This window comes from Littorina saxatilis, linkage group LG17 (genome assembly GCF_037325665.1).
Source record: "Littorina saxatilis isolate snail1 linkage group LG17, US_GU_Lsax_2.0, whole genome shotgun sequence".
Lineage (NCBI taxonomy): Eukaryota > Metazoa > Mollusca > Gastropoda > Littorinimorpha > Littorinidae > Littorina > Littorina saxatilis.
Window position 1 is genome coordinate 8,353,808 of NC_090261.1, and position 26,606 is coordinate 8,380,413.

The following is a 26,606-nucleotide window of genomic DNA, read 5'->3' on the forward strand; positions in this document are numbered from 1 at the left end:
TAATGAATTGTCAAGCTTTTCTTTCATGTGTAGTGTAAAAGTGAGTGAAAAGTAGATCTGCTTACAAGTAGTTTACTGTCTTTATGTAGCAAGCGATCTACTTGTTTCGGAAAAGATGCTGGGTGAGTGAAAACATTTATGGATGAGTACTATTGTCATTTACATTCTTTGCTATGAGGACTTTTTGATTGATTTTATGGATGCTGCCATTTTTGACTCACATGCGAAGCAAAAGTGAGTCTATGTACTCACCCGAGTCGTCCGTCCGTCCGTCCGGACGTCCGTCCGGAAAACTTTAACGTTGGATATTTCTTGGACACTATTCAGTCTATCAGTACCAAATTTGTCAAGATGGTGTATGATGACAAGGCCCCAAAAAACATACATAGCATCTTGACCTTGCTTCAAGGTCAAGGTCGCAGGGGCCATAAATGTTGCCTAAAAAACAGCATATTTTTTTTTACATTTTTCCCATTTTCTCTGAAGTTTTTGAGATTCAATACCTCACCTATATACGATATATAGGGCAAAGTAAGCCCCATCTTTTGATACCAGTTTGGTTTACCTTGCTTCAAGGTCAATGTCACAGGAGCTCTTCAAAGTTGGATTGTATACATATTTTGAAGTGACCTTGACCCTGAACTATGGAAGATAACTGTTTCAAACTTAAAAATTATGTGGGGCACATGTTATGCTTTCATCATGAGACACATTTGGTCACATATGATCAAGGTCAAGGTCACTTTGACCCTTATGAAATGTGACCAAAATAAGGTAGTGAACCACTAAAAGTGACCATATCTCATGGTAGAAAGAGCCAATAAGCACCATTGTACTTCCTATGTCTTGAATTAACAGCTTTGTGTTGCATGACCTTGGATGACCTTGACCTTGGGTCAAGGTCACATGTATTTTGGTAGGAAAAATGTGTAAAGCAGTTCTTAGTGTATGATGTCATTGCTAGGTTTAGTTATTTGACCATGTCAAGGTCAAGCATGTGAGTCGTATGGGCTTTGCCCTTCTTGTGGTTTTATGGATGCTGCCATTTTGATTTTATGGATGCTGCCATTTTGTGTTAGGTACTTCATGTGACAACTTTTGTTTTGAATATTTGACGCACCTAGGTCAAACCTTTTTCTGATTCATTTGGTTCGGGTTTCTGGTGTTCGAAAGCAAACTGGTACTGTAGTTTCATTTGTACTTTCCACCTTCTTGACTTAGAGCTCTTCTGAATTGGGAGGTTTTTTTCTTCTACTGATACCATGTGTTGCATTTGTTTCGTGTTTTCTTCTTTTTTTTCTTCCTTTTTCAGTTGGAGATATTTTGCGTACTGTGGCATTATTTTTGTGAGGTGTGCAGTCTCCTGCCGCTGTTTTATATGGAATGAAGTATTAAGGGAGCGAACTTTTGTTGCCCATGATGAAATTTTGCACCGGATGCAAATTGTTTAGAAACAATTGGATTTTGTCCAGGTTCATAACCTCAGTACTTTTTCTCAGTTAGATGAAGAGAATGGTAACCAGACCACAGGGATCACAATTACTAAAAAAGCAGATTAATTCAAAATTACCTACAGCTAAAACTTTAATCATTACTTAAGATTACTTATGCATTTTCTTAATAATAATTATAATGATAATAGTACACTTCTACAGGGCTTCCCTTACAGCATGACATGCTTTACAATGCTAAACTGTGTTTCATTCCACTCCCTTCCCTCCCCAAGTTATTGGTACATCCTGCGTGTTTTATACCAGGAGCATGTTGCAGGTAGATTTGTGCATGTGCCATGTATTTTTGAAAATGGCTTGCTGGACAAATTTTGTCCTTACAAAATCTAAAAATATCCCTACATAATCTAAACACTTGATTCAATATGTCTTCCCCTGTGTGTGCATTGGCACAAGTTTTGTGACTGAAACATACCATGGATTGCCATTGTTGTGGTACAGTGGAACCTCCATTTTAAGACCTTTAAAATCTGAATAAATCAGGTCTTAACACTTTCTACCCCACCTATGTTGACCAATTATTTTTTAGCCGAAACCATCTGTGCTGCAGCAGGTCACTCAGAATTGTAGTAACTGTGTAGTAACTGTGTATCAACACGCTAGAATGCAGGCGTTAAATGGACGTTACAGGAAGCGACTGAAACTAACAGTCTGAGCGGATATATCCGTACCTGGTGAGATAGAGACATATGAGTTGGGTACGGATATATCCGTACCTGGGAGACAATGAGTTAAAGAGGAAGGAGTCTTAAATTGGAAGAAAATTTACAGAGGTTATGAATAGAATATCCAAAAAAGCAAGGTCTTAGAAAAGAAGGAATCTTACATTGGGGGTTCCACTGTATATACAGCAGGTGTGTTGATAGAGCAGTATAGGTGATTCAGCTAATGTCTTAACCGTTGTTATGATACAGGACGCAGCGGCAGAGATGGTGGTGATGTGTTGTCGCTTCCTGTGCTACTTCTGTCGCACCAGTCGCCAGAACCAGCGCGCCATGTTTGAGCATCTCAGCTACCTCCTGGATAACAGCAGCATGTTGCTGGGTGAGCAGTCTTTAAATCTTCTTGTAGTTTTTGACAAGTAAATTTAGATTGGCAGCCTGAGGCTTAAATGGCTTCCATGGGAGAGGTTCTCTGAAAACAACATTGAAATAAACTGTGTTTGTCAATCAAATTTCTATGTACCTCTACAAATTCCTGTGTTTTGGAAGAAAAAGCATCATGATATGCTTTTCAGATCATAACTCAAAGCATTTAAGCAGATTAAAAGTTTTAGTCTTCCTGTGGGACAGGTCGCTGAAAAACACATAAAATAAACTGGTTCTGTGAACTGGATTCCTCTACACCACTACAAATTCCTGTGTTTTGGAAGAAAAAGCATCATGCTTCTGCTGTTCTGCTGAAAGCAGACTCCGAACCTTGTGTTAAAAAACTCCTGTATGAAGTTGAAAGAGGGTAAATACTTACTCTGTAGCTAATCTTTGCCTTTGCAGCTCGTCCCTCTCTGCGAGGGTCATGCCCGCTGGATGTCGCTTGCTCCTCCCTCATGGACAACAACGAGCTGGCCCTGGCACTGCGTGAGAATCACCTGGAGAAGGTGGCCATCTACCTGTCGCGCTGCGGGCTGCAGTCCAACGCCGAGCTGATTGAGAAAGGTTACCCTGACCTTGGCTGGGACCCAGTGGAGGGCGAGAGGTTCCTCGACTTCTTGAGATTCTGTGTCTGGGTCAATGGTGAGAGGGAGTTTTATCTTTGTTTTCAGATTGGGACATTTTGACAAAAGATATGGATTGTTAAAATAAGGACAGAAGCATGCTGACAAAGACACACAGAGGCAGGTACATACAGACACAGACGCACACAAAGAGACAGACATGCCCCCATTGCATGCATGCACTCACACACAAAAGGAGGTGTACTCTCAAACTCACAGGAATGCATACACGAACATCTTCTCATTCTTCTATCTACTTTGGTATTGTTCTATGGATACATGCACGTCTTCAAAGGCATTTGAGGTCTTAAGGAACACAGTTGTATTACCCTAAGATGGTAATTATCTTGTCAAAATCAAAATATTTTCCTTCTCCAGGAGAGAACGTTGAAGAGAATGCCAACCTGGTGGTACGCCTGTTGATCCGGCGCCCAGAGTGCCTGGGTCCTGCCCTGCGGGGGGAAGGTGGGGGTCTCCTGAAGGCCATGAAGGATGGCGTGCGCATGTCCGAGCAGATTTCCGCCAGTCGCGACGCAACCTCCTCCTGCTTCCTCACCGCCATGAACGATGACGACGACACTGGGGGAAACTACCTGGTGCAGAGGTGAGATGAATGGTGTCAGTCAGAGATGTGTGTAGCTTCTGTGCATCGTGTGTGTGTGTGTGTGTGTGTGTGTTGCAATTGGGACTGACTGCTCAGAGGGTGTGTTGTGAATGAATCAGTGGTTTGAGTATGTAATACCAATGTTTATGTTTTGAGTAGTACTTTTTTTATGGAGTCACTTGCCTCTTTTTTATGTTCTTGTGAAATAGAAAAATGCCTATGCAAGAAGAAAGGATAGGGATAAGGTTTCGTATAGTTCTGTGGGGTTATCTCCTTGAAAATTCAGGCTGCTTTCACACTTAAGTGGACTTTTTTTATGTTACAACTTTGTTTTTGTTCACACAAAACACTTACCTCCTCTCACCCTGTGTCCCCACAGCAAGTACAACTTCCACACGCTGCCGCCAGAAGACGACGAGGACTACATCGACATGGGCGCCTCCATCCTGGACTTCTACTCCTCCCTGGTGGACTTGCTCGGCAAGTGTGCGCCTGAAGCCGAGGCAATCAAGGCCGGCCGCAGCGACTCCCTGAGAGCCCGTGCCATTCTGCGTTCTCTGGTGTCCATGGAGGACTTGGAGGGGGTGCTGGCCCTGCAGTTTATTCTGCCTGTACACCAACCCAGCGAGGATGATGGTAAGTTGGTCTTAAATAGCCTCATATTGTGTGTTTTGTTGTGTGATGGCCCTGCAGTTTATTCTGCCAGTCCATTAACCCAGCGAGGAAGAAGGTTACGTGTATTTGATTGTGGCTGCTGTTGGTATATAGTTATGCGGAATGAAATGAAATTAAAGGCATTCTACTTGTTCACTCCATGGGTGAGAAGTGCATCTGACAAATTGGGGCTTTCTTGCCGTTCTGCATATTAATAAAAACGCGATGTATTTTTGACTCACATGCGAAGCAAAAGTGAGTCTATGTACTCACCCGAGTCGTCCGTCCGTCCGTCCGGAAAACTTTAACGTTGGATTTTCTTGGACACTATTAAGTCTATCAACACCTGATGTGGCCTGATGGTGTATGGTTACAAGATCTCAAAAAACATGTGCGGCAACTTGACCTCACTTCAAGTTCAAGGTCACAGGGGCCGTAATTGTTGTCTTAAAAACGACCATTTTTCACATTTTTGCATTTTCTCTGAAGTTTTTGAGATTTAATACCTCACCTATATATGATATATAGGGCAAAGTAAGCCCCATCTTTTGATACCAGTTTGGTTTACCTTGCTTCAAGGTCAAGGTCACAGGAGCTCTTCAAAGTTGGATTGTATACATATTTTGAAGTGACCTTGACCCTGAACTATGGAAGATAACTGTTTCAAACTTAAAAATTATGTGGGGCACATGTTATGCTTTCATCATGAGACACATTTGGTCACATATGATCAAGGTCAAGGTCACTTTGACCCTTATGAAATGTGACCAAAATAAGGTAGTGAACCACTAAAAGTGACCATATCTCATGGTAGAAAGAGCCAATAAGCACCATTGTACTTCCTATGTCTTGAATTAACAGCTTTGTGTTGCATGACCTTGGGTGACCTTGACCTTGGTATTTGGTAGGAAAAATGTGTAAAGCAGTTCTTAGTGTATGATGTCATTGCTAGGTTTAGTTATTTGACCTTGAACCTGAAGGTCAAGGTCATGTAAAGGTCAAGGTCAAGCATGTGAGCCGTATGGGCTTTGCCCTTCTTGTTATAACCAGGTGAAGGTGGTCTGGGAGGTGGAGGTATGCCACCAGGCCTGCTGCCCAACCACAAGGCGTCCATCGTCATGTTCCTGGACAGAGTGTACAGCATTGGGGAGCAGAGTACCTTCTATCGTCTCATTGACGAGGCCTTCCTGCCGGACCTCAGGGCCGCCACCACTCTCGATATGGTGAGAGGAGCTTTCGTGTTTGACTTGTGTGCGTCAGAAACATTGTGCTTCACTGTTTCAGTGTTACGTTTTGGGGTTAGTGTAGGAATTTCATCAAAATACATGTACCAGAAATGTCAGCTTATGGGAGCATAGTACCACAGCAACACTGGTATTTTCTGATAGCCAGCAGTTCATGTTATGGTTGAAGACTTTTATCATGAGATCAACAAACTGTGAAACTGAAAGTGAAGATGCCAATACTTTGGAGATGTACATTAAATTAGATCTTATTTTTCTTCTTCTGCATTCATGGGCTGCTACTCCCTCCTACACTTGCACGCGTGGGTTTTACGTATGTGACCGCCTTTACTCCACCATTTAGGCTGCCATACTTAATTTTTGGGGAATAACAATTCTGCTACAATGACATTTCAGGCTGCTGCCTCAGAGAGCGACATGGCCCTGGCCCTGAACCGCTACCTGTGCATGTCAGTGCTGCCTCTGCTGATGAAGCACAGCTACTTCTTCTGCGAGTCGGAGCACATGTCGGCCCTGCTGGAGACCATGCTGCAGACTGTCTACCGCATGTCCAAGTGCAAGACGCTGACCAAGGGACAGCTGGAGATGGTCTCAGACTTTCTTGTGGCTTTCACTCAGTAAGTGGCTGAAGTGTTTTCTGTGATGATAGTGCAACTTGCTCAAAGTAGGACTAATGGCGTGGGGCAGCAATCTGACAAGGCACAGTAGCTAAGTTTAGTTGTCAGTATTCACTGGCCTTCAATTATTTACATAAATACTAAGCACTCGAAGTTAGGGAAATGTTGCAATAGAATTGGGGATACATTGTTGCCTTGTTTGGGGTAAAACTTGGGATCTCTTGATCTCAGATCGAAAAGATTACATTCATCCATCTAGATGTATATTCCCAGTGCGTCTCATGAGCAAGAGCATTTGTTTCAAATACTAGATGGTTACATGTAAAACTCTGTGAATATTCCAGACAACTGCGCCCTCCCATGATGACGAACCTGCTGCGCAAACTGACGGTGGATGTACCAGCCTTGTCAGAACACACCATCATCCCTCTCAGGGTCAGTAGTTTTACATAAATCACAGTGATACATCTTCTTTAGCTCAGAGCTTTTGTTCTCGACAAGATCTTAATAAGATTATAAGCTGTTTGTCCATTTTGAAATGTTAAAGTACGTGCCTGATGCACTTATGCATACAGACTGTTTGACCAGTGCATATGTTTGAAAGAAGTAAATGACTTATAAGTTTTGTGGGTAACCTTACAAATTAAGATCTCTTGATTTCAAATCGAAAGAAAAAATAACTTGTCATTACCATCCTAAAAAAATCAGCGACTGTGTGACAAAAATTTGATGAAGAATGTACCAAAACTGGTTGCTGTTATGTTTTAAGTTTTGTTTTGATGTTTAACCTTGCAAAGTGAAGATAGTGATTTGCGTCACAATGTGTCTCCGTGATGTCACAAGACGTGTATGTGTACAGGTGCTGACGTCACACTACGAGCGGTGTGGGCGATACTACGGCAGTGGTGGAGGCTACATTGGCACAGCCAGTGAGGAGGAGAAACGTCTGACCATGATGCTCTTCAGTGGCATCTTTGATTCCCTGGCTCAGAGAGTAAGCATCCTTTTCTTCATTGTTTCTGCGTTTGTGTATGTGTGTGTGTTTTTTGTGTCTGTCTCTGGGTTTTTTTTTTCAGTCAGTAAGCCCAACTGTCCCTCCATTTTTCTCTCTCTCTCTCTCTCTGTCAATATAACACTTACCTCGACAGTACTATTCTTGCACATTATCTATTATAGGCCAAAAAAATTGGACAAAACGCTGCGTGGGTACAATTATCTCCCATAACCATGCACCACCGTGGATCCCAAGCACTGTCCGAGTGCTTCCCCCTTACAGGATGTAGGTGGCGCGTCCTCTTTCTTTTTTCGCGCGTGACAGTAGGCTGTGTTTCTGCTGCGCTCCCGGATTATTTTGGATTCTAGAGTCTTCTTTTCTGTGTGGACTACCACCTGTTGGATTTTTGTGTGTTATTCCACTTCTGGCTTGAGGCTACGTTGTTTTTCTTCCAACTTGTGCCTCCGTTGTGTGTGCTTCGAATTGAAACTGGGGATTGTGGGCATTGGCACATGCGCAGAGAGGTACTACCGACAAAGGGAGACTACTCCCCTAAATGGTATACCGACGGAAATCTAGAGTTAGCGACCTTGTTTACAGTCTAGTACTGGTAACATAGGACGCTTCTCAGTCTAGCACTCGTAAGTAAGGTAACTCCTATTAGTTAAATTGAGGTGAGTATTCTTAGAAATAGTCATTTTACTTGTAAAAAATACATATTTCTTTCGAATACATCACCTCAATTTAACTAATAGGAGTTACCTTACTTACGAGTGCTAGACTGAGAAGCGTCCTATGTTACCAGTACTAGACTGTAAACAAGGTCGCTAACTCTAGATTTCCGTCGGTATACCATTTAGGGGAGTAGTCTCCCTTTGTCGGTAGTACCTCTCTGCGCATGTGCCAATGCCCATAATCCCCAGTTTCAATTTCTTGCTACGGGGAGCTAGACGTGTATTTAGACCTTTCCCGTCTAAGAAGACTTCCTTCACAGGAACTACAACATTCACCTTCAATCACGGTTTGGGCTTTCCTTTTTAAGGGCGATTACTACGCCCGTATACATTCAATGATTCATCACGTTGAACAACGTAACGAACCGTGAAAATGAAAGTGAAACGGCTTAAAAATGTAACAAAGTTACTTGGTCATAAGTAGAACTAGAAGGTACTTCAATCATCAATGATACCTTGTTGACACACAGAGCCTAACAGGCTCCGTTACTTGTCTTTTTTAACTAGTGAACATGCAATTGAACGACAACTATTCTTTACTCAGTCGTTACGAATGTCGAAAAGATATTTACAGCGGTTGGACCGGTTTCATTGGCGCAATAGAACTCCGCGAACGATAACTTACCTTGCCGCTTTCAATGGAAAGCAACGGCAGGTCACCCTACACATCAATGTAGGAATACGAACAAGACCTTCAACTTCGAAATTACCCGGAAGTTTTTTGCGTTTTAACAGCTTTTTATCGACTACAGCGAGGTTTACCATGCGCGTTATCCCGACCGGAAGCGCATTTCTGATCCGAATTTTTAGGCGTACAAAGTACCGAGCGCCCGCGAAGGTTACAAACGGCGTATTAATACTTCTGTCATTACAAACTGCGATGACTCTTGCGGGCAGCGTAGATACGGAACGCAGTACGCTTGAACGCTGATTGAACTGAAGGCACAGAGCGCCCGCGAATGTTACATATGGCGTATGAATACTTCGGTCATTACAAACTGCGATGACTTTTGCGGGCAGCGTAGATACGGACCGCAGTACGCTTGAACGCTGATAGAACTGAAAGCGGGTTGTATCGAAGAATAACAACAACAAACCTCGCCCGCTTGGAAAGAAAACCAAACACTGAGATTGAGATATGCGCCTCCGGGAATATTACGGAGGGAACTTCCTTTACTCTCAGAGAAAGGCAAGTAATTCTCTCTCCTATGTTTCTGGGAAACGATGTTTTCTGCGGTTGGCAGATTATGGTTTTGGTATTTTTATCAGATGATCATGGTGGACTCACAGAGACCACGTGGTGGTACTTCTTCAAATTGGATAAAGAATACTTTCCTTGCCAACTTAACTTGATTAACTTGTAAACTTGTATGCGTGCATACATACACATTATATATATATAAATATATATTAAAAAAAATTAAAAAAAAAATAATTTTTTTTTAAATTGACAAGGAAGAATTAAAGTGTATGCAAACACAGATGGGACATCTTTATTGGGATATAATCCTTTTTTCTTGGCAAAGGGTATCAAAGAAGTCAGTTGATGTTACAAATTCCATTTTCATGGAGTGTTTAAATCAGCTATCTGAGTGGTAAAAGATTTAACTTATGGATAAACTCAAGTGTTTACACTTTGAGATTTACACTCAGCTAAAATCTGTTGATACCACAGTGCCAGGAGACAGCTCTTCAAATTCAATTAGAACAGGCACACATATATACTTATGTTCTGTTCCAGTGCACAATTGATGTACATTACACTTGAATGACATGTTATGAATAATATACAGTTGAAACCATGCCTTAGGGGCATGAATAAACTTGGTTGTTAACACATGAGTATTACACTCAGCTGAGTTTTCACAACATGCAAGATCGAGCAAGGCTCTGAATAATACTCACAGGGGAGCTTCCTATAATGTTGTCATGCCTCTACTTATTCCTGGTTCGTAGGCAAAACCTAAGCCTTTGACCTTTAACAAGGCCACATCTCTACTGTTGTCACCTAATCCTACGACTAGGTTCTCAGAAGTAGACAACAGGACCTAACAATAAGAGGCCGCCCTTAAATAACACTGGCTCTAGTCAGGTTCATACAAGGGATACAATGTTTATCATTTCATATTATGGAAAATATAACATATTTGCTAAACGGATGTTGTTACAACACACAATTAACTATGCCTCCTAGACAGAGCGGCTACTCTCATGAGAAAGGTACTGGATAAACTCTTGGCACATCCATGCCGTTATCAGTACGAGGGGGAATTAAGTCATATTGACATGTATTTATATATACGTAGACATTACCAAACAGACAATGTCGGGCGCTCTGGGGGAATACCTCCAGTAAGCACAGGAAGAGACAGGCTTCCTTTTCGCCCTGATAACTCCCAGGATCGTTGCGACAGCTTATGACAGACCCTCCAGCTGTCAGGCAAGACGTCCACTGGGCGAAACATGAGTAGAATCTCCCTGAGGTGGCTACAGCCTCATCTGCAACCTCTCCCTTGAGGTGACCCCGAAACACAGCTGTTGACAGGACTGGGCCCCTCCCACCACTATCTTTGCCAGGGTTCCCCATCATGATGGTGGCTTCATGCATTTTGACTACCAGTATTCAGTGCTGCAAACTGCCTGTAGCGATGCTGCAGCACCGGAAGGACAGCTCCCGCCCCCCATTGTCTGTCTACCACCTCCTGACGGACTGAGGAAGACCTAATGTTTAACGCTATTGGAACTAGACCAACACTTCACGCCTGACCATATTCAGCAGTGCCCGGCTACACAGAAGTCTGGGAGTGTGAGGAGAATGCCTAGAGCCTCCTAGTTATCTTCATCACCTGGAATGGAGAGCTAATGGTTAGAGGCTACAACCTTCACACCGGGGAGCCGCCCTACCAGTAACAAGATGGCACCTGCAATTTGCATACAGATCACCAGTCAAACAGCGGTGGACAACTGAACAGGGTATAGTAGTCACATCAGTTTCCATGCATACTGCAAGCTCTTGAGGTCTCTAGATGTCTCCTTCGGATACACAGCTACAAGACAGACACTGCGTACCAAGATAAGAGGAATCAAAGTGTCTCAAGACATTTGCCTGAGGAAACGACTCTGAAGATCACTCACACTTGGAGTGGAGCTTGTTCAACAGGGTAACAGGCCCAAGAATCTTGCCATACAAGCGTCGGGCAACACGGGTGAGCATGTTCAGGCTACATCACAAGGCGGGGAGCTGTTGGAGATAACGCAGAGACGGGGGAAGAAGTGCTCTGAGATCGTCAAGTACAGAATGCTTTCATGACCTGTGGACGGACTCAGCGTAACAACTTGTAAGAGTTGCCCCTTCTTCCTGAATGTCATCTGACACCCGCATCAGCCAGGGGATGATGATAGAAATGTCAGATTGTACAGTCGACACTCAACAGAGGATGTCCGACACCTGTAACAGGTCACATCTCGACTGATAATGGTAACAACTCTGGCAGAAGCATCAACAGGACAGACGACAGTAGACGTCCTAGAGAAGGGATGGGCCGTTTAAGATCACTGGGCAGGTGCCCCTGAGATGATCAGCAGCTTTTGGAAGACAACCTACCCCAGGGTCAGGCAGTCCTTAGGCTACAAAACCTCATGGTTATCATCCTTGGACCAAGTCAAGAACCGCCCTGATATGGCGCTTCGTGGTCAGCTGGGCGTTAAGCAAACAAACCAAGTCAAGGCAAAACCCTTCAACAGGGACAGCACTCAACCTACGTCATGCTTCAGAGACGGACAGACTTGACTAAAGAGGGAATGTCTCCCGAGGTGACTCCGCCCGTTTTTCCATGGACTTTCCAGGAAGGACACTGAGAGATAGTCTGAGGTCTGGCCAGCCATCCGCACTATGAGATCCATGGGCCAGATTTCATAGATCAAGGAGGACCTCTCAGCCCATGCGGATTGATTAGTGCTGCCAGACATCTTGGACTGGGTAAACCATACGTCCCTCCATCATTGAGTCAAATTTTCCTGGAACAAGAAGAGCTTCCTCTACCTTTAGGGGTATTGGGTACGGCCACAGACACACTTGGATTTGGGAAGGCTCAGCCACCCCTTCCAACCGAACCTTGAATTGGACAAGCTTCGTTTGCCTCTTACAACTGGCGCTCTAAGATCCCTGGACCACAGAGATAAGACCTAGAGGTATTCCTCCCCCGAAAGGCATAATGAGTGCGGCAATACCTTTGACAGTGGGTGAATGTGTCCATCCCATCCATATGTAGACTCTCAGATGCCTGGACTCAAAAGCTAAGGAGCTGGAGGAAAGAGACACAGTGAGATCCTAGCAGGAGCTAGGAATACCACACAAGGCTATCTCCCTCGCTCCCAGTCTACGGTGACACAAGGTTATTGGGTGAGTATAAGTTGTGTCACTCTAAGAGCTTGAGGTAGAGACACAGTGAGATCCTAGCTGGAGCCAGGAATACCACACCAGCCTTTTCTCCCTCGCTCGAAGAGCCTGAGGTAGAGACACAGTGAGATCCTAGCTGGAGCCAGGAATACCACACCAGCCTATCTCACTCACTCCCAGTCTACGGCTACGCGTCGTTTTTGGGCGAGAAACGTGGCAACTCGGGTGCTGACTAAGACCTTTGTCAAGTCAGAACTATGCATCAGACCAAGAGAGTACACCTCCTGCCTCAGGCAGGGGCCTGAAAACAACTCTGCATAGTCACCCTAGAGCTCAGCTCCACAAACAGCTGAAGTGCCCCAGAGCTCACAAAGCTATGCTGGTCAGACAATGCAACACTTGCCGCCCACAGCCACGCCTACTGTAAATCCAGATATGGACTTGGGTGATCTAGGCAGAAGTACTACTGAGATCACAACATAAGACATCTTTGTGAGTTCAACTACCAGGGGGCAGAACTTTGCATCAGCCCAAGATAGTGCACCTTCGGCCATAGGCCGGAGATCATCACTGCATAGTCATCTAAGAACTTGTGAGCTCTACAGAAATCTGGAGTGTCCCAGAACCCACAAAACCTATGCTGGGCAGACAACCCAGCAGATGCCACCTACAACCATGTTTACAGAAAACCTAAATCAAGGACCTGGCTGATCAAGCCAGAAAACGGTCCTGCTGAAATCACAAATGGGACCTCTCAGTGAGTTGCATGCCAGGCATGGCACCCTCTTGAGTAAGACAAGAGCGGTCATTCAGCCAATAAGGGCTCAGAGATGCCCATGGTCACTGGGGACCCCCTCACGCTATAAGTGTGGAATTTCAAAGTAAGAAGCAGGTTTTCCCCTTGGGTAAAGGCAATACAGCTGGCTGTCTTTCACTGGCTATTCTAGGACAAATGGTACCTATAACCATTAAGGGTAGGCTTATAGCCCCCACATGCGTTGAGACAGGCACAGGTAAGGTGCAGACAGTGACCGTACTGCTGAGCGCACTTGCGCTTACTTCCTGTCACGCAGGAGGAACAGCTAAGTCAGCCTGAATTTACACTGGTATCTGTGCCTACCATCCTCATTAGAGAGGTAAATTCAGAGAGGATATATATATTCATTCATGCGACTGGCACAATTGTTTGCCATGGAAAGTGGTGCCTCAGACCAGAATTCTACAGGATCTCTGGAAACTCTGTCAATCTCCCTTAAATGAAGGATCAGTCGCAGAGACGCACCTTGGTGATAAGTTCAAGGTATTAGAGGAATTGTTATCTCTGACCATTCCTCATCTTTTAGGTCGTTCACCTGATCCGCCTGCAGAACTTTACGTTGCTGGGGAGTTGGGTCGCTCAAGGCGCATAATGGCAAGTCATAACCATAACCCAACATTGATAAAGACAAGTGATCAGAGGAATAGTAACGACCATCGAGTAGAAACCAGCTCTACATTGACAGGTGGGACTTTCTTTCGATTGTCCCTTTCTGGAGCAAGTTGACACAGTGGCAACAATGCAACTTGCCACTCGCCCGACTCAGGATTTCTTGCTTCTCAGTCCGATGATCTATCCTTTTCTTCCCCCGATTTTACAGGGGGGATTCCGGACAAATGGGCTGAGTCGGGTGAGGTGACACTAGATTACCGATCGAAAGTCAACCCTCCAGCCTGTTATCTATTCTCCTATTAGTTAAATTGAGGTGATGTATTCGAAAGAAATATGTATTTTTTACAAGTAAAATGACTATTTCTAAGAATACTCACCTCAATTTAACCAGAGACCCTCCCACCAACCCCGCTATTGACTTAATAGCTTCGAATTGAAACTGGGGATTATGGGCATTGGCACATGCGCAGAGAGGTACTACCGACAAAGGGAGACTACTCCCCTAAATGGTATACCGACGGAAATCTAGAGTTAGCGACCTTGTTTACAGTCTAGTACTGGTAACATAGGACGCTTCTCAGTCTAGCACTCGTAAGTAAGGTAACTCCTATTAGTTAAATTGAGGTGAGTATTCTTAGAAATAGTCATTTTACTTGTAAAAAATACATTTTTTGTGTCTGTCTCTGGGTTTTTTTTTCAGTCAGTAAGCCCAACTGTCCCTCCATTTTTCTCTCTCTCTCTCTCTCTCTCTCTCTCTCTCTCTCTCTCTCTTTCTCTCTCTCTCTCTCTCTCTCTCTCTCTCTCTCTCTCTGTCTCTCTCTCTCTCTCTCTCTCTCTCTCTCTCTCTCTCTCTCTCTCTCTCTCTCTCTCTCTCTCTCTCTTTTTGAGAGGAGAAGATTTTGACATTTCTTTGACATTCATACATATTGCAATGGTCTGACTTACTTTACCATCTTGTTTGATATTCAGGCCTATGACCCAGAGTTGTTCTCCAAAGCTCTGCCTTGCCTGTCTGCCATTGGCTGCGCCCTGTCACCTGACTACTCTCTCAGTCACCATGACGACAGCTGGCTGCGACAGACCAGCATGGATCTGGACGGAGCTTTCAACCCCCGTCCTGTTGACACTGCCCGGTGAGTGTTACTTTATTTACAGTGGGCCCTCCCTCCCTTTTAAGACCTTGTTTTCTCAGACTTTCTGTTCATAACCTCTGTAAAGTTACCCCCATTTTAAGACTCCCTCCTATTTAAGACTGGATTTTCTGAGTGTTTTTCCTTGCGGCGATCTGCAGGCTTCATCACATCAACAACCTTGACAGTGTAGTATGGCGACGGGAACGCAGAAGAAGAAGAAGGTCTTGGGGGGGGGGGGGGGGGTTGGGTTCCATTTCATCACATCAACAACCTTGACAGTCTAGTATGGCGACGGGAACGCAGAGGAAGAAGAAGGTCTGGGGGGGGGGGGGGGGGGGGGGTTCCATTTCATCACATCAACAACCTTGACAGTGTAGTATGGCGACGGGAACGCAGAAGAAGAAGAAGGTCTTGGGGGGGGTTCCATTTCATCACATCAACAACCTTGACAGTGTAGTATGGCGACGGGAACGCAGAAGAAGAAGAAGGTCTTGGGGGGGGTTCCATTTCATCACATCAACAACCTTGACAGTGTAGTATGGCGACGGGAACGCAGAAGAAGAAGAAGGTCTTGGGGGGGGGGGGGGGGGGGGGGGGGTTCCATTTCATCACATCAACAACCTTGACAGTCTAGTATGGCGACGGGAACGCAGAGGAAGAAGAAGGTCTGGGGGGGGGGGTTCCATTTCATCACATCAACAACCTTGACAGTCTTATATGGCGACAGGAACACAGAGGAAGAAGAAGGTCTGGGGGGGTTCCATTTCATCACATCAACAACCTTGACAGTGTAATATGGCGACGGGAACGCAGAAGAAGAAGAAGGTCTTGGGGGGGGTTCCATTGTGGCACAATTTGAATGTCTGTCTGTGTCTTTGTGTGTGTTTCTGTCTTTTTGAATTTATAGTCTTTTGCCTGGCACTCATGAGGTAGCAGTTTTTAAACAACGGTGGTTAACTTTCTGCTTCCTAGGGTGCAACTGAATCAGCCTCTGGAATCGGCCATCAACAAGTTTGGGGAGCACTACCATGACTGCTGGGCCATGAAGAAGGTAAGTAGAAACTCTGCAAGACTGTAAGAACAGCAAGGGAAATTATCTTGTTAGCTTTTATTCATATGATTAGCTGATTTATAATACAGCCGTATCTGCTTTGCGAAAAACCTGTTGATAACGACCACCTGTCCACAACGAGCACCCCAGGAGGATTCACGACGTGTTTTTCTCTCTCTCTATGTTATTCGGTCAGTTCTTTGGTTGGTCGTTATCAACAGGTTTGACTGTACAGTGGTCATCAGTGTCTGCGCTCATGATCAACTTCATTCCTGTGCTTATTTACTCTTAGTGGCGCTTTGTTTTGCATGATGTACAGAATATAAAATTGCTGTGTCAGTGATAATCTTAAATGCTTGTGTGTCCAACAGATTGAAGAGAACTGGGGGTTCGGCAGCCAGTACGACGATGACCGCAGGACTCACCCCTTGCTGAAACCATACCATCTCCTGGACGATAAGGTAAATATTGAGATGCTTTATTTCCTTTCCTCTTTCACTCTTCTATTCACTTTCATTCACCCTTCAAGCTTCAATCATTGCATGTTTGTTGTGTCTCTGCATTAAACATTCACACTTATTCCATAAGTTGACCTGCAGGGCTGAAGATATCTGTGATTGTTGGTCCATAGGGCAAGCGTCAGTACACAGGCCTAGTGCGAGAGTCGATGAAAGCCATACTTCATCCTTCAAGCTTCAGTCATTGCATGTTTGTTTTGTCTCTGAGTGAAACATTAACACTTGTTTCACCAGCTGACCTGCAGGGCTGAAAGTATCTGTGATTGTTGCCCTACAGAGCAAACGTCGGTACACAGACCCGGTGCGAGAGTCGATGAAGGCCATGCTGGCGTGGGGCTGGACCATGGATCAAGACCAGGCGCGATTCTCCTCCAACAGGGACAGCATCAAGCGCAGAGCATCCAAGGCTAATGTGGTCAGTGAACACAGGATACAGTGGAACCCCCCTTTTAAGACCCCCCAATTCAAGACTTCCTCCTTTTTAAGACCCTGATCTGATCTTGTGTTGATAACCTCTGAAACTCTACCTCAAATTTAAGCTCCCTCCCTTTTAAGATCTGATTTTCTCAGATTCGGGGAGAGTTTAGAAGGGGGGTTGGGGTTTCACTGTATATGGCATCTATGTTTTACAAAAAGATTACAGATCCCTCACTTTAAAGAATTGTTTTGAAATATTTGTGTGATTTGTAGAATTTGATGTTCGTTTGTCTTTGCCATATTTAAGATAAGGTTAGAAAGAAATGCTTAGCAAACTTGTTTTCGTAAGCTGAACAGACTCACAGACCTTGTTTTCATTATCTAGTTTCTCTGTGTTTAAATTTCTTTCAGGAATCTGTAACATGCATTAGGTAAATCAGGTGTTGAATGCTTAAAGCAAAGCATTTCTTCTTGGTTAGTTCAGCTTCATGACGTTTTTGACACTTGTCTAACGATTGTGTCGTGTTTCAGCATGAACATGGCTTCAGCCCACGCCCGTACGATCTGCGCAACATCACACTCACCAGGGAGATGATCGTGAGTTGTCAATATTATCTCGGTTTTACAGAGTACTGAAATTAACATTTTGTATAAAAAATAAAACAACAACTTGCAAATGATTGCAGGCTTGAACGTAGCCTTAAATGTTGGTTTGCTTCTTGAAAAACATGCGTACGCACACATGTACACTCAAGCTATTAAGACATTAAAGTAAAAAAAATAAAAGTGAATACATATGAAGAATTTGAATGCATACTTTGGATACCTTTATAAAACAGGGTTGACAGAATGATACTCAGAATGATATAGAAAATGTTGTCTTTGTAACATGACCACTGTACTATTGTATGTGCTTGCTCAAGTAGCTCTCTATGTGTGTGTTCAGACCATGGCAGAAAGACTGGCAGAGAACGCCCATGACCTGTGGGCCAAGAGGAAGAGGGAAGAGCTGGATTCCATTGGTATGTTGCTCTGCATTGCTGTATGGGATAGTGTTGTTCATTAAAGGCTTTGTTAGGAATATTTATGTGATGCACACAGAAATGAATCTCAACAAGTCAGTATTACCGATGAACAAGATAATAGCTAAACAAGTTTACTCTTTTGATTGATGAAGCATGAATAAGTAACAAGCTACTGTTACTGATGAACAAGAATGACTCTGAACAAATCTCTTCTGATTGACGAATCAAGACTAACAAGCTACTGCTAATGATAATTGAAGAATGTAAAACAACTGTCTTTCACGGGAGCTGTGTTTGTCCCAACAGGTGGCGGCGTGCACCCTCAACTGGTTCCCTACGACATCCTGACAGACAGGGAGCGCAAGAAGACCAGGGAACACGCACAGGAGCTCCTCCGTTTCCTGCAGTTCCTGGGATTCCGCATCTCCAGGTGACCCTCCTTCTCTTTAGTTCACATCCACACATTCGGGCACAGTCATAACACTAAAGATCCCTTGACTGATTCAGCACAAAGTCAACGGTTCATTTTCACAGTCATAACACTAAAGATCCCTTGACTGATTCAGCACAAAGTCAACGGTTCATTTTCACAGTCATAACACTAAAGATCCCTTGACTGATTCAGCACAAAGTCAACGGTTCATTTTCACAGTCATAACACTAAAGATCCCTTGACTGATTCAGCACAAAGTCAACGGTTCATTTTCACAGTCATAACACTAAAGATCCCTTGACTGATTCAGCACAAAGTCAACGGTTCATTTTCACAGTCATAACACTAAAGATCCCTTGACTGATTCAGCACAAAGTCAACGGTTCATTTTCACAGTCATAACACTAAAGATCCCTTGACTGATTCAGCACAAAGTCAACGGTTCATTTTCACAGTCATAACACTAAAGATCCCTTGACTGATTCAGCGCAAAGTCAACGGTTCATTTTCACAGTCATAACACTAAAGATCCCTTGACTGATTCAGCACAAAGTCAACGGTTCATTTTCACAGTCATAACACTAAAGATCCCTTGACTGATTCAGCACAAAGTCAACGGTTCATTTTCACAGTCATAACACTAAAGATCCCTTGACTGATTCAGCGCAAAGTCAACGGTTCATTTTCACAGTCATAACACTAAAGATCCCTTGACTGATTCAGCACAAAGTCAACGGTTCATTTTCACAGTCATAACACTAAAGATACCTTGACTGATTCAGCACAAAGTCAACGGTTCATTTTCACAGTCATAACACTAAAGATCCCTTGACTGATTCAGCACAAAGTCAACGGTTCATTTTCACAGTCATAACACTAAAGATCCCTTGACTGATTCAGCACAAAGTCAACGGTTCATTTTCACAGTCATAACACTAAAGATCCCTTGACTGATTCAGCACAAAGTCAGCAGTTCATTTTCACAGTCATAACACTAAAGATCCCTTGACTGATTCAGCACAAAGTCAACGGTTCATTTTCACAGTCATAACACTAAAGATCCCTTGACTGATTCAGCACAAAGTCAACGGTTCATTTTCACAGTCATAACACTAAAGATCCCTTGACTGATTCAGCACAAAGTCAACGGTTCATTTTCACAGTCATAACACTAAAGATCCCTTGACTGATTCAGCACAAAGTCAACGGTTCATTTTCACAGTCATAACACTAAAGATCCCTTGACTGATTCAGCACAAAGTCAACGGTTCATTTTCACAGTCATAACACTAAAGATCCCTTGACTGATTCAGCACAAAGTCAACGGTTCATTTTCAGTCATAACACTAAAGATCCCTTGACTGATTCAGCGCAAAGTCAACGGTTCATTTTCACAGTCATAACACTAAAGATCCCTTGACTGATTCAGCACAAAGTCAACGGTTCATTTTCACAGTCATAACACTAAAGATCCCTTGACTGATTCAGCACAAAGTCAGCAGTTCATTTTCACAGTCATAACACTAAAGATCCCTTGACTGATTCAGCACAAAGTCAACGGTTCATTTTCACAGTCATAACACTAAAGATCCCTTGACTGATTCAGCACAAAGTCAACGGTTCATTTTCAAAGTTCACAGTTCATTTTCAAAGTCAACGATTCATTTTCAAAGTTCACAGTTCATTTTTAGATTCAACAGTTCATGTTCAAAGTTAATGGTTCATTTTCAGAGTCAATGGTTCATTTTCAGTATCAGTGGGTCAATTTATCACACTCTTTGCGAGCACCTGAGAATTTGTATTGCTTGAGTGATTACAATTGAGAGTTATCAGTCATTTCGAATTTTAATGCATTATTGATTATAATTGTGTACCCCTGGTCAAAACTCTGAAAATGGGGAATGGGGGGGTCTTGAAAATAATCCCAAGGATTGGCTTAAAAAATAGGCTGGTTTGAATTTTGAAACACATTTTGATAAAAGAAAGTTGTTTATTATTTAGACACGGTATACTGGTAGATATGATGTAAGTCATGCAAACTGTTCAGGTAGATGTTGTTAGTGTTACCAAGTCTGTGCTGGAAGAGTAGAGTAGTGTACTTGTGCAATTTTTTTCAGCTCAAATTTTGTTTTCTGGGTTATATGTTTGGCGTTTTCAGTTACACTTTTGGTGCTAGTTTTTGAGTCACTTGAGAAAAAGTGACTCTATGTAATCGGTCAGTGTTAGTCTGTCCGGCCGGCCGGCCGTCCGGCCGGCCGTCCGTAGACACCACCTTAACGTTGGACTTTTCTCGGAAACTATCAAAGCGATCGGGCTCATATTTTGTTTAGTCGTGACCTCCAATGACCTCTACACTTTAACGATGGTTTCGTTGACCTTTGACCTTTTTCAAGGTCACAGGTCAGCGTCAAAGGAAAAATTAGACATTTTATATCTTTGACAAAGTTCATCGGATGTGATTGAAACTTTGTAGGATTATTCTTTACATCAAAGTATTTACATCTGTAGCCTTTTACGAACGTTATCAGAAAAACAAGGGAGATAACTAGCCTTTTCTGTTCGGCAACACACAACTTAACGTTGGGCTTTTCTCGGAAACTATAAAAGTGACCGGGCTCAAATTTTATGTGAACGTGACTCATTGTGTTGTGAATAGCAATTTCTTCCTGTCCATCTGATGCCTCATATAATATTCAGAACTGCGAAAGTGACTCGATCGAGCGTTTGCTCTTCTTGTTTTAAGTCGAATTAGTTTGATTTTACTGAAACTTCTCCTGGTCTTGGTGGTGTCATTTTGGAGTTAATTTATAAACAAAAATTCTTGTATTTGTAATTTTCCCCTTTCATATTGATGTTGTTTGGTGATTGTATTTGAAGTTCCATATCATTTAAGGCAAATTATTCTTTCAATACTAGCCTCAGTGTGTTTGTAGTATTAAATTGCTATCTGAAATGTGAACAATTTGTTGAACAATTTAGACGTGTATTCCAGTCAATTCCTGGTAGTAAATGTAATACAGTTAACTTAGGGTTTTTGACAGATCTACTCCCAGAAAACAAATATGAAAAAGTAGAACCTGTATGTAGAGTTTGACTTGAGAACAAGATGTTTCTAAATTATTGTAATGGTATACTTTGCAATGAGAACTGTCTGTGAACAGTATTTGTAATCTTTCCCATAGTTTTAGAAACTTTAAATATGTTCTTATTGGTGTTGTGGAAAACTTGATTCTCTGGTATTTGTGTGCATGACATTTGATGTGGGTGTTATAATTTGAGTCTCTGTTACAGTGACATTTGGTTGACATTGTGTTGACGTGTGGTCTTTTTTCTTTCTCTTTTTTCCTCTCTTCTTTACGTCGTTCGTCACATCCTTGGTTGCCTTGGTACGGTGGTGCTTTACTTTGCCATGCATGACTTGGTGGGCGTGGTTTTGTGGACACTGGGAACACATCTGCACCTCTCCTTTGCACTCAACGACCCCCCTAACTGCTGCGCAGTGGGGACATGAGTCTGGAGCGTCGCCGTGAATCTGCTTCCAGAGGCAGTCGCGAATCCGAGGCCGACAGTGGAGTGGGTGTTTCTGCCACAGAGCGTCGCTTTGCCTACAGCCTGTTGGAAAAACTGCTGGAATACCTGGACAACGCTTCTGTCAGCATGCGGCAAGTCAAGCCGTCCTCTCGCTTCTCAAGGCGAGAGAGCTACTCCACCGCCACTGAAGATGTCAAATTTTTTGGCAAGGTCAGTTTTTTACTCTTCTCTTGTAAGAGACCAGGTTTTTAAAAAAAATCTTTTTAGATTATTTTCAGAGAAACTGAATATCAGAATATTATTTTTAATTTCCTGTACTGATATTTTTTCTGTTTAAAAGAGCTGATTAGCTTCGAACCTGTAGCTGGCTATGCTAACTGACATGACAGAGAAAGTCGCTTGTTCATTTCAATGCTTGTTATTCCCTCAGGTGTCAGGAGACTGGTTCCGAATAACTAACTTACTCTATTATACATGTCATACGCATTTAGAGCGCTTACTTCCCTTTGCTTATCAGATGACATGACAAGAGATTCTTACCTTTCACTTTGTCTGGTATGAATTGCAAGTTTCTAGCATTTACTTGGAACAGTCGTTAATATACTGCTTTCACATCGTTTTGCGTGTGCAGCTTAAATTTCTTGCCTAATAAGCTTTGGATTTATTTTTCCATGTCTGTGATTTTGTGTGTGCCCCCAGGTGGTACTTCCCTTTGTGGAGAAATACTTCCGTGCTCACCGAGTGTACTTCATCGCGCCGCCCAACTCTCCACAGAGCTCCACAGGCATGGCCTCCATCAAGGAGAAGGAGATGACCGCCAGGTACACACACTTTCACTTCTACAATGGAATCCCCCTTTTAAGACACCCAATTTAGGACCCCCCCTCCTCCCTCCTGTTAAGAACTTGTATTTTTTCTGATTTTCTGTTTATAACCTATGCAGATTTACCTGCATTTTATGACTCCCTCCTTTTCGAAACCTGATTTTCTCAGATTTTTGAAGGTCTTAAAAGTAAAATTTTTTTTTTACTGTACTGTTGTCAGAAAAACTAAACTTGCTTGTGTGGATGCTGGCTAAAATTCGGCTTGCAAAGAAAACAGTCATAAATTCTGTTAAAATTTTCTACTGTGAATAGCTGGAAAAGATGGGTGTGTGCATACTTAAACGAAAATGTGCTTTTTTTAATGTCTTACATTTGGTAAAAAATGTGTATTGTTCATTTTTATCTGCTGTGTTTCAGTTTGTTCTGCAAGTTGGCGGCCACGCTGCGCATGAAGATCACAGCCTTTGGACATGACGTCAACATCTCTGTGCGCTGTCTGCGCATGTTGGTGCAAGCCGTCGACTTCAGGTCGGTTTGTTTCAACTGTTCTAAAACAAACCATGCTTGACTGAAGTCATTTCTATACTGTTGTACATGAGAAATAATGGCTTGAGATTGAATGAACTTACTCTTGACCTGGTTGTTTGTATCTGGGTTTTATGATCAAGTCGTTACATTATTACATTATTTGCGAAGGGTTGTTGGCAACAAGAAAGGAGGTTTGCAGTTTTGAAATTTGAAACATTGGTACAGATACTAAAAGATGAGCAAGTACACTGAAGATTATGTAAATAAATTGTGAAAGAGATTTACACTTTTCTTGTACAGTGCCCTGCGGTCATGTTTTGGTTTCTTTGCCACATTTGCACGAACAAATGTAACATCTAACACTTACAAGCAGAAAGTTTTCATTGTACAACAGAGTTTGTATAAGATGGATACTTGGCTAGATTGTGCTGTTTTGGTATGTGAAGTGTGTGTTGTTCTAACTGTTGCTGTTACAGAAACCCACCAAAAGCAAAATATCTTGAATCATAGGCATTGGAGACAACATCAGTTTGTTGACGTGACTGTTTGCTTGTTTTCAGGTCTGTGGTGAAGAACGGCCCGGAGATGGTGCGCTCTTCACTCCTGCCTTTCTTCAACAATGCTGCTGACGATCTCACCCAGGTAATACACTCATCTCAGCTTTTTCTTGGAAACCAAAGATGGCAAGAGTAACCTCAGACTGAGTTGGCTTGAGTAGTAATAGCATGATAAGTAGAATTTGATTTATTGTGGATTGGACGCTTAGATCAGTGAGAATCACTGGACACCCGACCGACTTTTGAGGAAAAATAATGCACATGCATTTTTTTAGTCGATGAAAAAGTAGTTGCACAGAAAGGGCTCAGGTTTGCTTCTGTTGACCTAGCAGTGAACAGAAAAAATGCTTTTGCATCTCAAGGTCTATGTTCATCTGTTTTTAACTTGGAAGCTGTGAGCCTTTCTTGATGTCTTGCACTGAAAAGTTGCTTTGTAGGCAGTTTTACTCCTATAGCATGTCACTGAGGAGTTGCAACTGCGTGTAAAGGCGGTCCTTACGTGAGCCCAAAATGGAAACCAAAAACTCAGCGCTAAAGCTTCGTGCACACAGCTTCGCGAAGTATACTTCACGTAGTCAGCTTCGCCAAGTTAATTTGAGGCTTTATGTCCCACAGGTTGTGGAGAATCTGATGAAGGAGCGGTTCAGTCACGTGAAGGGGACGATCACACGCGGGGCCACCTCGCTCAACTACGTGCACATGGTCCTGCTGCCTGTTCTCAGCGCCCTCTATGACCACTTCGGACACAACCACTTTGGCAACGATCTCATTTGTGAGTTTATGCACACATTCCTGTTATTTCTTGTTTGCATTTAGGGTGTGGTAGTTTTCTTTCTATTTTCTTATTTTCTGAAATCTGAGTTTAGTTCCGACTGGCTTGAGAAAGGAGCAGACAAAACAGAATTGAAGAGGAAAAATCATACCCCAAGAAAGAGAAAACAATTCAGATTGTTTTTTTGTATTATGGTTTACATTTGGATATTGAATTGCATGGGCATCTGTTGATACGTGTGTGTGTGTGTGTGTGTGCACACGTGGTTAGGCTGGTGATTATCCATATGTGTGTGTGTCTATGTGTATGCAGATCTGTGTGTGTCAATTCCTTTGCAGTTATCTGTTGAAATGTTATAAGATAACGTAGAAAGTAATGAACACAGTGACTGTGTTGCAGTGAATGACATCCAGCTGGCGTGTTACCGCATCCTGAACGCTCTCTACACTCTGGGCACCAGCAGCTCTTCTTTCTCCAACAGGTCAGACATATTGTCTCTCACACAAACATCAGGTCTAGCTTAGTGTCAAAACCTTATGGTTTGATGAGAAAAAAGAATATGAGGACATAATACAGTTATCGACCAGACAATTTCTGTGCGGAGAACTGAATGTGAGTGGATGAATACATCCACTGAGGTCAGACAGAAATAACATTAAAAGTGTTGGAGGTTTGATTTTGTTCAGAAGGAGTATAGCCAGCTTTTCTCTTCTCCAGAGCGAGTTTACCGAAACTGTTTGTTCGGTTCATTTCTTTGTTTGTCTGTCTCATTTCTGCTGAGTTACTCAGAATTCTTATGTTTTTTCATGAGACTTTATTTGCAGGGTCAGATCTATGTTTGTGTTCTAATCTTCAGTACATTAGCACATTGAAACTGTTACTGCAGCACTATCAAACCAATATTCATGGCACATCTTTTGGTGTTTCCACCCAAACTCTCATCCAAAACGCTTTTCGTTGCTCTTTGTGTTTTCACTCTTTGTTGTATCACTACATGCGTACGACATCTTCAAGAGAGGGTACGCTGAAGACTTCATCTTGGGGGGAAATACAGAATGAGGAAGGAGGGAATAAGTGTGGCAAGTCTTCTTTTGATATCCACACTCATGCAGGGTTTGTTTATTTTTAAATTAGGACATAGTCTCAGCAACCTGCAACAATTTCTTCATGCAAATTTTTATATGGTTCAGTCCACTAAGACAGAATTGTAATTTTTTTAATAATTCCTAAAAGTATGTGTGCTGTGCATAGATCTTTCCCTTTGCAAAGGGAACATTTAAAAGTCATTTGAATTAAGATTTAAAATGCCAGGGAAGTTATTTCAGCTAGACAATAGTCCTACACACTCTAATTCTATCTTTCTTATGGACTGTAGGGAGACTATTGCAGCGGAATTTGCAAGGTACTGGTTTCCTTCTTGTGACCTTTTTCTGCAGTGCTTGATGCATGCAAGTTACTTGTGACGTGTGCTGAACATCCTTTGTTTTTCTTGATTTCTTTTTATTAAAATTCTCTTTATGGTTTCATCCAATCAGAAGCAGTTCCTGTTTATTGCCAGATCGGCTTTTCTTACTTTTTTTTTGAGTTTGAATTGCTGCACCGTAAAATAAAGCTCCACCATTTCAGGACTAACACAAAAGATTAGTCAGATAACATGGACCTTTTAAAAAGCCTTTATTGATATCTGATTTTAGTTCTCATCTGAAGACTGGTTTGAGTTTTTTTCAAGTTTCAATTTATTGGTGTTGAATTTTATATTTGCAGGTTATTTTGAGGCAGAAGATATTGTAATTTACCAATGCATTTATCCATTTTCAAGGTAGTGCACACAAGTTGTGCACACACATTTTTTCCCTATCCTTGCACCGAGTATTAAGAAATTCTGGTTTCCTATCATGCTCGAAAAATATTAGTTTT

The 26,606-nt window shown here is 42.6% G+C and overlaps 1 protein-coding gene across 7 annotated transcripts in view; it reads left to right on the plus strand.

The window, feature by feature from the left end:
- Positions 1–26,606, plus strand: part of LOC138952552 (ryanodine receptor-like) — a 203,506-nt gene that overhangs the window by 96,142 nt on the left and 80,758 nt on the right. For all 7 annotated transcript variants that reach the window (XM_070324235.1, XM_070324240.1, XM_070324239.1 and 4 more), the window contains 22 exons: positions 2,426–2,555; positions 3,005–3,244; positions 3,604–3,829; positions 4,209–4,465; positions 5,534–5,706; positions 6,124–6,344; positions 6,689–6,779; positions 7,204–7,338; positions 14,870–15,033; positions 16,006–16,084; positions 16,456–16,545; positions 16,880–17,017; positions 17,551–17,616; positions 17,966–18,041; positions 18,351–18,474; positions 21,978–22,218; positions 22,708–22,829; positions 23,250–23,360; positions 23,921–24,002; positions 24,533–24,689; positions 25,089–25,170; positions 26,065–26,091. In XM_070324235.1, the coding sequence (XP_070180336.1) occupies positions 2,426–2,555; positions 3,005–3,244; positions 3,604–3,829; positions 4,209–4,465; positions 5,534–5,706; positions 6,124–6,344; positions 6,689–6,779; positions 7,204–7,338; positions 14,870–15,033; positions 16,006–16,084; positions 16,456–16,545; positions 16,880–17,017; positions 17,551–17,616; positions 17,966–18,041; positions 18,351–18,474; positions 21,978–22,218; positions 22,708–22,829; positions 23,250–23,360; positions 23,921–24,002; positions 24,533–24,689; positions 25,089–25,170; positions 26,065–26,091 (3,032 nt within the window). The remainder of the gene's footprint in view (positions 1–2,425; positions 2,556–3,004; positions 3,245–3,603; positions 3,830–4,208; positions 4,466–5,533; positions 5,707–6,123; positions 6,345–6,688; positions 6,780–7,203; positions 7,339–14,869; positions 15,034–16,005; positions 16,085–16,455; positions 16,546–16,879; positions 17,018–17,550; positions 17,617–17,965; positions 18,042–18,350; positions 18,475–21,977; positions 22,219–22,707; positions 22,830–23,249; positions 23,361–23,920; positions 24,003–24,532; positions 24,690–25,088; positions 25,171–26,064; positions 26,092–26,606) is intronic.